At 42.4% G+C, this 12,331-nt stretch overlaps 1 protein-coding gene across 1 annotated transcript in view; it reads left to right on the forward strand.

The window, feature by feature from the left end:
* The first annotated feature begins 293 nt into the window (after positions 1 to 293).
* DOCK6 (dedicator of cytokinesis 6) overlaps positions 294 to 12,331 on the forward strand; it is a 124,474-nt gene continuing 112,436 nt past the window's right edge. The window contains exon 1 of the mRNA XM_087711072.1: positions 294 to 411. Coding sequence (XP_087567198.1) covers positions 368 to 411 — 44 coding nt within the window. The 5' untranslated portion in view covers positions 294 to 367. The remainder of the gene's footprint in view (positions 412 to 12,331) is intronic.

Here is a 12,331-nt window from a genome sequence, read left to right on the forward strand (position 1 = left end):
CTTATTGATACTAATCAGAATCAACTGTATACATTTTAACAGGCTCCGGAGAGAGATTCTCCTGCAGCCGCAGCTTCCGATTGCTTTTTCCCATCCCCGCCGAGCAACCACCAATCCGGGAAACGCGCCTGGGAACCGGAGAGGCGAGGCGAGGGCGGGCGTGAAAGAAGAGACCGCGGCCGTAGCAGCGCGGAGACGGCAGGGAGCGCTTTCGGCCTTGGCACCGAGGGCTCCGCCTGGGCGCCGCCCCGTTGCTGGCTCGCTCGCCGCCTTCGGCTCGTCCGCCCGGGCGTTGGGTCCCGCCGAGTTCCGCCCTTCCGCGCGCCGGGAACTCCCGGGCCAGAGATCGGCGGCGTGGGAAGAGGGCATGGCGGCTCCGGAGCGAAGGGCCTTCGCGCATCGCATTAACCGGTGAGCGAAGGGACGGACGGACGCCCCCCCGCATGCAGGCGTGCGAGCAAGGGCAGCCCTCTCGAGGGGGACGGGCGGAGGAGGGGAGGCGAAGAAGCGTTTTCCCGGGCAGCTATAAGACCCTCGGCCCCCGAGGAGCAATCTCTCCCCCCCCCGCTGCCCCTAATCCTTCCCCCGGTCTCCTCCTCCTGCTTCTCCTCCTGCCTAGTTGAGCTCCCTTTGCAGCTCCCAAGGGCATCTTGCAAGAAGTCCTATCAAAGTCCATCTCCTGCGTGGACTTTTCTCACCTGCAACCTGGAAGAAAAAGGATCCAGACTCAGGGTTTCTCAACCTTGGGGACTTTAAGTCCTGTGGACTTCAACTCCCAGAATTCCCCCAGCCAGCTATGCTGGCTGGGGGATTCTGGGAGTTGAAGTCCATAGGACTTAAAAGTCCACCAAGGTTGAGAAACACTGATCCAGAGGAAGGGAAGACCCCCGCCTTCCCCAATGGCTATGCTGGCTGGGGGATTCTGGGAGTTGAAGTCCACAGGACTTAAAGTCCACCAAGGTTGAGAAACACTGATCCAGAGGAAGGGAAGATCCCCCCCCCTTCCCCAATGACCTGAACCCAACGTTTAGGCATCATGTTGACCCCCAAATACGGCCCAGCCCCATTTAGAACGGAGCGCATGGCGTGTTGTATTTTTAAACCTATCTTTTTCCTTCCCTATATTTTATTTTTTTGATTTATTCTTGTACTGTAAGCCGCCCGGGATTGGGAGGCATATAAATGTTTATTAAACTTGCAAACTTGCAAACAAATTATTGGTTATTCAGATGCTTGTTCAAATGTGGACTTCCGCAGTAGTAGAATTGATTTTCCCACTTTTCTTTTCCCCCCGTATTCAGCGCATCGTTTAATAACAGCTCCTGGGTTCCTTACTAAGGCAAGGGAAAGAGGAAACACTTCCTTGGCTTCTTTCATTGAGCATGGATAGGACTTTCGCCACTTGAAGATGTCTGGATTTCAACTCCCAGAATTCCCCAGCCAGCATTTGGGAAAACACATTCAACTGAATCTAAGGCAGTGTTTCTCCACCTTGGCCACTTGAAGATGTCCGGACTTCAACTCCCAGAATTCCCCAGCCAGCGAATGCTTCTGGGAGTTGAAGTCCAGACATCTTCAAGGGGCCAAGGTTGAGAAACACTGGGCTAAATGGTTGCCCCCACCCTTTGAGGCAGATTTGGAGACAGTGCCCAACATTTAATGGCTGTTCTAGGTAATACTATGGTAGTTCTCTCGTTGGCATCTAAATTGGCCCATCCGTAACTTACTTTATTTTTTAATTATTCTTGCATTGTTATCTGTAGAATCAACAGGCAGATTTTTTTTTAAGAGAATTATAGTCCATAATGAAGGGTGGAGGAAAATGGAATTGAAAATAGAAGAAAACTGTACTATATTGTCAATGATGTGCATTGTAAGATCCATTTTCAGAGAATGGCTATTCAATCCTTTTCTGTGTGGTACCAGGATAGGCGTAAAGAAGGGGGCACCTAACCAGCCTTTACAAATTGTGTGCTGCATGAAGAGGAGGAAGAGGAGAACTTCGAATGTGTCCCTCCTGGTCTTGGCCTTCACAGAGAAATCCCTTAGATCAGTGTTTCTCAACCTTGGCAACTTGAAGATGTCCGGACTTTAACTCCCAGAATTCCCCAGCCAGCATTCGCTGGCTGGGGAATTCTGGGAGTTGAAGTCCGGACATCTTCAAGTTGCCAAGGTTGAGAAACACTGCCTTAGATCCAGTTGAATGTGTTTTCCCGCAGGGAGGGTGTGAAGCCGTGAAGGAGCAGACTGCATGCCCCCTTTGAAATCTCAGTAATACTGTGCACCAATTTCCGACCCTTTATTTTGGTGACGTAAAGTGAGATGTGGATGAATTGGAATAAACTTCTCTGGCGTGGATTTTATTTATTTGTTATATTTCCATTCCCGCTTCCACTCAGGAGTTCAAGGCAGTGCACATAATGCTCTGTCATCCTGATTTTTCCCCCACAGCCATCTGTGTGGGTAGATGGAGCTGAGAATGATTGAGCTATAACCTCAATCACCCATTGTTTTAAAGAGAGTTTTTACTCTGTGCTTCAGAGAGCAGGGCTAATATCTTCCTTGCAAGCAGTTTTCATGAAAGTGACAGTTTAGAAAGTACTACTGTGCAATTAATTAATTAATTAAGACAATCAATTTGTATTACTGTACAAATTAAGGGTAAACCTACTTGTGGCGTAGTCAATAATAAGGAACTAGTAATGCATGTTATATCTTTGCAAGTCTCTTAATGGTGTATTTATGGTTTGTAAAGAAAGAAAACATGAGTTTTTCTTGTTGTGGCTAGGAAGGAACTTAAGCAGTTATGCTAGGTTTTCTTTCTCTTTTGCTTTTTGTTTCATTCTTTTGCTTTCTTTTGAACGATCAGTGCAAAGTTCAGGCAATTGTTTTTGGAATGAAACATTAAAGTTAATTATTGCTGTTATCTGAATAGGTCTCATTTTGATATTTTCCTCTTGTGGATTATTTTTACTCTTCTTTCACAGTTCATTTACAGTTCTAAACAATTAATTATTATTAGCAGGCAGGTACATAAGTTCATTCTTCCCCTTGGAAGGCAAAAGAGAGGGTTCCACCACAAAACCGCGCTCGACAAAAGCGCGTACGTGACGTCATCACAGCGCGACGAAAAAATTGCACTGTGAGCGGTAAATTTAAAATTAAAGCGAAAACCTTACCCTAACCCCCCCAAACCTAACCCTAAACCTAACCCTAAACCTAACCCTTAACCTAACCCTAAACCTAACCCTAAACCTAACCCTTAACCTAACCCTAACCCTAAACCTAACCCTTAACCTAACCCTAAACCTAACCCTAAACCTAACCCTAAACCTAACCCTAAACCTAACCCTAAACCTAACCCTTAACCTAACCCTAAACCTAACCCTAAACCTAACCCTTAACCTAACCCTAACCCTAACCCTAACACTAAACCTAACCCTTACCTTTATGTGAATCGGCTTGCTTTAATTTTAATTTTAATTTAATTTATTTTTTAATTTTTTTCGTCGCGCTGCTGATGACGTCAGGTACGCGCTTTCGTCGAGCGCGGTTTTGTCGACCGCGGTTTTGACGGGTCACGAAAGAGAGAGAAAGAAAGTGCATATGAATGAAGCTCTTGTCCTCCTCAACTTTATTTGGAAATGCAGGTGCTTATAAATTTACTTCAACTGCGACCTTAAGTACAGTATTGGAAACCATGCTTAATGTTGGAGAGGTCTCTGAATCTATAATGTGAAAATAATTATTTTGGCTTTGTGGTAAGCTGTGAATAAAAAAAAATCTCCAGTCCTTCAGCTAAAAATGTTAGGTTTCAGAAAAATGGTCTTTTGAGCTCTTTAGAAAAAAATTGTAGGATATAGAGGTAAGTAATGATTTTAAGAAGAGTTTAATATCTGATGTTCTCAGTAAAGTAAAAATTAAAAATAAAGGTTTCCCTGCCTGTCGTGTTTGAGTCTAGGTCATGGTGCTTATCTTGTCCACTAGAAAAAGGATTTCTAGTTAAAATGTTCAGCAATAGGAAAATGGATTAAGGGTGAAGGTTGTGGGTTCAAGAGTTGCAAGGCTGATGGTTGCATATACACTGGAAAGTTACAAGGAGGGGATTGTCAACTATTAGCATTTGTGGATGATCTTTGTTTCATTTCAAAGGAAGGTACCACAATAAAAAGGATTCTTAGGTATTTGAAGGAAATTGTGAGTGGGGGTCTTCAAATACAGGTTTCTGAGGAATATTAAGGTTGTTTGATTTTTGTCTCTTCCAGTCATGAAGGGAGGAATGTTAAAATATTCATGACTGGGAGAGATATGGGAACAAGTTAAGCCAATGAATAGACATAGCAACTACTGTCTTTTTCGGACTATAAGATGCACTGGAGTATAAGACGCACCAAGATTTTGAAGAGGTAAATTTTAAAAAAAGTTTTTACCCTCCCTGGCTCCCAGGAGAACTCTGCAGGCCTCCCAAACCCTCGTGCACGTCCCATTTTTGTCGTTATTATTATTATTTCTACAGCTGATGTTAAGCTCCCTCTTCTAATGCAAGGCTTCTGCAGAACATTGGAGAGGACCATGGAGTATCCATATCAGTCTTTTTTTCCCTGTCCTTTTCCAGATTTAAATTTTGTCTCCTGCTGGCTGTTATTGTTCAGTTCAGTTCAACTTTCTAGTAAAACCTCGTGTGTCTAGACATCATTTGATCTACAATGCTGCCACTGCCAACTTGGGAAAGTACTAAGTCGACCGAACAATGCCAGTTGGCGACTACCCGAGGGAGGTCTTTCTCTGTAGCTGCACCGGCCCTGTGGAACGATCTTCCCGCAGAGATCCGGACCCTTCCCACTCTCCCGGCCTTCCGTAAAGCCATTAAAACCTGGCTATTCTGGCAGGCCTGGGGCTGTTGACCCCAAAATATGGTCCAGCCCCACTCAGAATGGAGTGCATGTTGTGTTTTTTTAAATCTATCTTTTCTTTCCTCTTCTTCTTTTTTGATTTACTGTATTGCTAGCCGCCCGGAGTCCCACGGGATTGGGCGGCATACAAATGTTATTAAAACTTAAACTTAAAAACGTATGTTTCTATGCAGGCAGATACCCTGTCATATAGAAAGGATTTCATTTTTCGTGTGACAGTTCCCAATGTTTTGATATTACTCTGCTATACCCACACATGCACACACATATGTATACAGTGTACAGCCGGAGTTATATGCGCTGTGCGGATTTAAGATAAGCAACTTCCTTAGCTAAAGGAAAGGATGAAGTAGCTTCCTGGATCAGGTCCAAAGAATCCCAGGTTTTGTCTGTTTCCTCCCAGGCTATAAAGCTATTCTTAATTGCAGGTTGTTGACAGCCACAGGCTTCCTCTGCCTCTTGCTCCAAATCCCTTTGATCTTGTAACTGAATTCAGTCTGCAGCTCTCTGTTCTGCTAAGGCAGTGGTTCCCAAACTTGGCAACTTTAAGACTTGTGGATTTCAACTCCCAGAATTCTCCAGCCAGCTCTGCAGAGCTGGCTGGAGAATTCTGGGAGTTGAAGTCCACAAGTCTTAAAGTTGCCAAGTTTGGGAACCACTGTGCTAAGGAGTCCAGATGGAAACAAATATATGGAAGAAGATCTTGGTTCATTTCTCTGCCCTTCCTCATTCTATTCAGAAATATGTATTTCTCAACGAACTCCTAATTTTAAGCTAGGGATATCAAACTTGTTCTAAGCTGAAGGCTTGGGCCGAGGTGGCGCAGTGGTTAGAGTGCAGCACTGCAGGCTACTTCAGCTGACTGCAGTTCTGCAGTTCGGCGGTTCAAATCTCACCGGCTCAAGGTTGACTCAGCCTTCCATCCTTCCGAGGTGGGTGAAATGAGGACCCAGACTGTGGGGGCGATATGCTGACTCTGTAAACCGCTTAAAAAGAGCCGAGGTGGCGCAGTGGTTAAATGCAGCACTGCAGGCCACTTCAGCTGACTTTAGTTCTGCAGTTTGGCTGTTCAAATCTCACCGGCTCAAGGTTGACTCAGCCTTCCATCCTTCCGAGGTGGGTGAAATGAGGACCCAGATTGTTGTTGGCGGCGATATGCTGACTCTGTAAACCGCTTAGAGAGGGCTGAGAGCCCTATGAAGCGGTATATAAGTCTAACTGCTATTGCTACTGCTATTGGTGCTCAAGGAGTGAGGCAAACAAAAAAACCCTAATTCATTTTAATTAAAATATAGTTACAGGTAGCCCTTGATTTACCATTCACTCAGCGATAGTTCAGCGTTATATTGTTGTTGTAATTTTTTCTGACTCTTGGCAACTTTAGAGGCAAGTGCTCTCCATGCTATCCTGTCAGGCACAATTTCTTTCAGTTGTTGAATGTTCATTTTTGAGGTTATCAGGCCAGTGTGTTCTACACGTGCCCTTTCTTCTTATTCCAGTAAGCATTCCTAGCATCATTGCCTTCTCCAATGTTTTTGCATGCATGGCATAACTAAAGTAAATCAGACAGTCTTATGATTTTAGTTTCTACTGACATGTCTGGTTTTAGACGATTTAACACCTCTCTGTTATTTACATGATATGTAATAATTTACGCCAGCACCGCCGTTCAAAGGTGCCAATTTTTCGATCAGCCACCTCTCACACCCATACATCATTACAGGGAAGGTTATTGTTCTAACTAGCCTGCTTTTTGCATTTATATCATTGCTTTTCCAGATCTTATTCATGTTAACCATTGCAGTGCAGCCTAAGATTACCCTGCATTTGAATTCAGGAGCAGAACTATCACCATGAACAATTTTAGACCCACGGAAGATAAATCCCTTGGATTCATTCATTGTTATGATGGCGCAGAATTAAGGGACTCATGAGCAATCTATGAAGTTGCCACCTTTGCAGTGCCCCCGTGATATGTGATCAAAACCTGGATGCTTGGCAGCCATCCGCACTTAACAGGGGTGTTTCAGCTCCCCCACCTCCCTGTCTCTCTCCTTCCCCCTGTCATTTATGCCCTCATGGCTGCCTGTTGCCTAGGCTCCATTGTCCCAATTGACCTTTCAATCTTCTTGCTCCCATTGCTGGCCGGAGTCTGGCCTGACCTCTCGGGTGGCAGCTGCTGGCCACATAAGCCTTTATTTCCCAGATCTCACACAGTAGCTCCATGTAAAACATGTTTGCTCAGTTGCCTTCTCTTCAGCTGCATAATTTTATGTTTTGTGTGCAAAACCAGTGACAGTTTATGTTATATTTATATGGGAATATTGAAAACTCAAAAAAGTTCACAATTTTAAGCACTGCTATAAATATAGGTAAGAGTAACACATGGCAGATTGTGGAGTCTTTGGAGAAAGTATGTAGCATCAGTTTTTCCAGCTCTTATAAAAATCAGACTATCTGGCTCTACTTTCTGGTTTATAGTAAGTTTACAGTTTGTGTGTTTGTGAGTTTGCTTTCATTGGGTGTTGACTTTATGACTTTTAGTATATAATTCATACAAATTAGGAGAGGTATAATAGCTGCATGATGGGACCTGATTTGAAAGATTTCCATACATATTTGTAAGTTTAGGAAAGCTAAAAAAATAGTTGCATGTGTGGAAAAGGTTAATTTTAAACTATTAATTGTTATGCACCAGTTCTCCTTTCAACCCTTGAAACTGTTCTGCAATTTATTTCAGCAACCTTTATAAGTTATTTTAATTAGAGTGATAATTACTGCTCTTAAAGCCATCCAAAGTGTCAAGAATCAAAACATAGAATTAATCTGTCAGAAGTGCAAGGAGAAAAGCAACATGAATATTTAAATTGGTGTATTATTTTGGATAAGCATGAGTTTGGCTCAAATACAAAATTCAGCTCATATCATGATGGCAGTGGCTCTGAATCTGTAGCTCTGCAAAGTAACATCAGTTTGACTGTATTGATTTTCATTATTTTATTTTATAGCATGCAAAAATTCCAATTCCAATTGAACAGTGTGTTCTCTGGGTACAAATCATTTTAGGAAATAATAAAGTGTTTACAGCAATATTCGTTGCATTAATATCCATTATATTAACATACTATTTGCTTAACCAAGTTATCTTCTTATATCCCCGATCCTTCCATATATTTTCCTGTTTTTAGCTCCTATTTTTGTCAGCTAGCCACTGATAAAATAAATCCCAAGTCAAAAAGTATTCAGTTTTTTTTTCTTTTCCTTAATTGTTGGTGTTAGCTTATCCAGTTCTGCACATTCTAATATTTTTCTAATCACATCTTCATCTGTTGGGATCACTTTACTTTTCTGTTGGGCTTTCCCCCCCCACATTGCGTGCCTTAGTGTGATTACATTTCACCAGAATTATGCTTTTATGTAAGCTGCCTTGAAATAATTTAGCTCTAAAATGCGATTGGTTAATCCTTAAAATAATTCAATATGTGTAGAGCTTCCAAGATATAGAGTTGAACTTTTAATTTTAATTGGGAGGCTAAAATAATCGCATTCTGTTTTTAATCACAGGCAATTTGTTTTCTGCCTGAGGGGTTTTGTTAGGTGTATAAACTTCAGAAAGGAAGCTTTATTGATGAGTCGGTGAGTCAGATCTGTTAGTAAATGAAAACTATAAAATGCCAAACAGGAACATCCTCCATTTTCAAGAGTCCAGTTCACAGAAAATGATAAAAATTAGGCATTTATTTTACTTTTCGATTCATTGTGATGTACAAGCTCACATTTATGACTCATTTATAAAGGTGTTAACAAACTATGATTTAAGAAACCTTTATGTGGATTAATATGCAGAAACAACTTTTCTTCTTGTACAGTTTTTTAAAAAAAAATAAGAATGCAGGGGATTCTGATTTGTGTTTTAAAATTATAACACCTGGTTCATTGTGGAGCTATGGTACATAATCACTTGTTTTTCTGCATTCCATCTCTTTACATGGTTAGATAGTTTTGGTTTTTTTTAGTTTTTATGTCATATCAATTTAGTAATCCGCTAAATTAGTTAAACAGTCTGGGGAAGGAAGACCAAAATTGGATATGTTATGGATCTAGCAAATGTTGGTCTTCAAGATCTCACTCTCTTTTGGTAGAATGTGTGATTAGGTGGAGTTAAAAAAAAAAGTGTAGAATTTCTGCCCTGCTCAAAATGATGGCTTGAGACTTTTTGTGTCTGGGTAAATGTTTAGTGTTGGGTCTCTAGAAAACTTTCACAAGGGCAGAGAGGTTGGCTGAGCAGAAAAAGGTTTGCCAGTTTCATAGGGAAGAGAAGACAAGGCCGCCTGTTCTATTTCACAGGAGGAAGAGCCGGAGAGCTGAAATCGGTCCAAAGACCTTTGCAGCCCAGCCTTCTTCTCTTCCTGCAAAGGCCCGTCCTACAGTGGTTGGGAATTATGCCTGTAGCAGCATCATTTTCTCTTTCAGGCCCCACTACTAGTAGTATCATCTTTGATCTTCTGCAGGGCTCTTCTGCTTTGCTTTATAGCCAGAGACTAGCAACAGCAGTTAGACTTATATACCGCTTCATAGAGCTTTCAGCCCTCTCTAAGCGGTTTACAGAGTCAGCATTATTGCCCCCACAGTCTGGGTCCTCATTTTACCCACCTCGGAAGGATGGAAGGCTGAGTCAACCTTGAGCCGGTGAGATTTGAACCGCCGAACTGCAGATAGCAGTCAGCTGAAGTGGCCTGCAGTACTGCACCCTAACCACTGCGCCACCTCGGCTCTTAACAATGTCGTTCCTTCCTAACTACCTCCCTAAGGGATCTTTTAGACAAGATTCCTGGTCTATGTCCATGCTATTACATGCCTGCTTCATCTTTAGCGATGGCAGTTTCAGCATAGTCTCTCAGATGAAGAACTACAATTGTTTAGAGTTGGTAATTGTATTGTTAGGAAACTGCATTAAAATCAAATGTGTGTCAGGGTTCCGGGTTTTCCCCACCCAAAAGAAAGTCAAAGACCCATCCCCTGCACCCACAATAGCCATAGCAATAGCAGTTAGACTTATATACCGCTTCATAGGGCTTTCAGCCCTCTCTAAGCGGTTTACAGAGTCAGCATATCGCCCCCAACAACAATCCGGGTCCTCATTTCACCCACCTCGGAAGGATGGAAGGCTGAGTCAACCTTGAGCCGGTGAGATTTGAACCGCCGAACTGCAGATAACAGTCAGCTGAAGTGGCCTGCAGTACTGCACCCTAACCACTGCACCACCTCGGCTTGGCAATATTTTACGGAAACTACAGTTTAAAAAGCTGGGGGGGAGTGTTCTCTTACAATATTATGGGAAAAATATGCTCCTCATAAGTAGTATGAACTTTTGCACCCTGGCTTCTTCCTTTGCAGCTGTGAAGGTCATGTGAAATTGTTGGATCGTATGAGATTATGCTGATTTACTCGGGGGGAAAAGGATAAGAGCTTCCCGTGATTTCCACAAAAAGAGTTCCAGTGGCTGTTGAGGTTGAGGTTTGCTTTATTTATATGCCGCCCTTTTCCGGGAGGGACTCAGGGCGGCGAACAACTCAAGGGGGAAAGGGAACACAAAGTACAATACACGTAATTAAAACAACCAAGAATCACACAGCCACACAAGTCGAGGGGGGAGGGGAAGTCATCATCCCCAGGCTGTTGAATTGCTTGGTTTTTTATACTCATATGTTGCCTTCCTTTGGGAGATGGAAAGATCCGAGTTAGCAAAGTAAACTGAATTCGGCAGAAAAGAGGGCAGTTAAAAAATCCCTCATCGGTGTAAGTCACTGAATGGAAAGCTATAATTTGAATATGTAATTATATTGTAGAAAAGCTGCTTTGCCACTTCGGCCTCTTTTAAAGCATTTTACACCTCACTGTGTTGCATCAAATAGTCACTGGATCAGTGTTTCCCAAACTTTTGACATATGTGTACCCCTTCTATAATTTCCGTAATGCTGAGTACCCCTCATAAAAAATGCTGAGTACCCCCCATAACTGCATAAAAAAATGTAGTTAATGATTTTCACGCTTTCACCCAGAACTTTCTGTAGATCAGCGGGCATCTTACGTGTTGCCAAAGCCTCTCTGTGTATGCAACAATGTGTGGATATGACGTTTGGAGCAACATTTTGAATTCTTGCAACGAGTCCTTTATTAATTCCGACCGTACTTTTTGCTCCATCCGTGCTTATTCCAACACATCTATTCCAATCAATTTTGTTCTCTTGCATAAATGTATTCATAGTGTTAAAGATTATCTTCTCCTGTTGTGATATTCCCACGTGATCCCCACCAAACTCCGGTGCAATGCGTACCCCCATCAAACTCTCCCCATACCTCTGGGGGTACGCGTACCACACTTTGGGAAACACTGCACTAGATCAGTGTTTCTCAACCTTGGCAACTTGAAGATGTCTGGACTTCAACTCCCAGAATTCCCCAGCCAGCATTCGCTGGCTGGGGAATTCTGGGAGTTGAAGTCCAGACATCTTCAAGTTGCCAAGGTTGAGAAACACTGTGCTAGAATGTGCGGAAATGGATAAATTAATGATGGAACTAAGGGATAGAGAGGAAACAGTATTACAAGACATGGAATAGGTGGTATAATTGGCTAGAAAAGAGATGTAAAATTAATGCATAATGAATACATAGAAAGTATAACAAAAGGAAGTGGTGTATACTTAGAGATTTAAAGCCTCAGATACCTTCATCCTCTTCAGTGGAAAGACAGTGGCTAGGACAGTGTTTCTCAACCTTGGCAACTTGAAGATGTCCGGACTTCAACTCCCAGCGAATGCTGGCTGAGGAATTCTGGGAGTTGAAGTCCGGACATCTTCAAGTTGCCAAGGTTGAGAAACACTGCACTAGATATTTATAAATAGTACAAGGAGTGTTTTTTTCGGTAATTGCTGTTACAATGAGGTACTGTACTAAGATACTTTTCCTCTCATTCCGTCTGCTTTACAACCAGCTTTCCGAACACAATAAACAATATATGTCAGTCTTTACAACAGCTTCCTCATTGTAGGAAAGAGTCCTCCTTGCTCTTTCCCACTTTCCTTCTAGTCTGTGTCCGTACCGAGTACATCATGATACAACTTTCACTTCCTGATTCACTGGATGGAGCCAGAGGATTGAAAGCACACCCATTTTGTGTAGTAAATTTTCACAGAGTCCAACAGTAGGAATTTATTGGAGTATTTCACCGAAGCCAATGTGTAGCTTATTCAAGAAATCAAGAGTTCTGTACTAGCAGATTCACTACTTTATCTAATCCTGTTCTAGCAGTTAAAGTAGCGTAAACCTGGTCTTCATTCACCAATTTTGTTGTATTTAAGTACAACGACAATAAAGATTATACTTACTTACTTACCTTGGGCCATAGGACATAAAAA

This window comes from Thamnophis sirtalis, unplaced genomic scaffold, assembly GCF_051295495.1.
Source record: "Thamnophis sirtalis isolate CommonGarterSnake01/CBP01778 unplaced genomic scaffold, rThaSir2_p1.2 scaffold_3, whole genome shotgun sequence".
Lineage (NCBI taxonomy): Eukaryota > Metazoa > Chordata > Lepidosauria > Squamata > Natricidae > Thamnophis > Thamnophis sirtalis.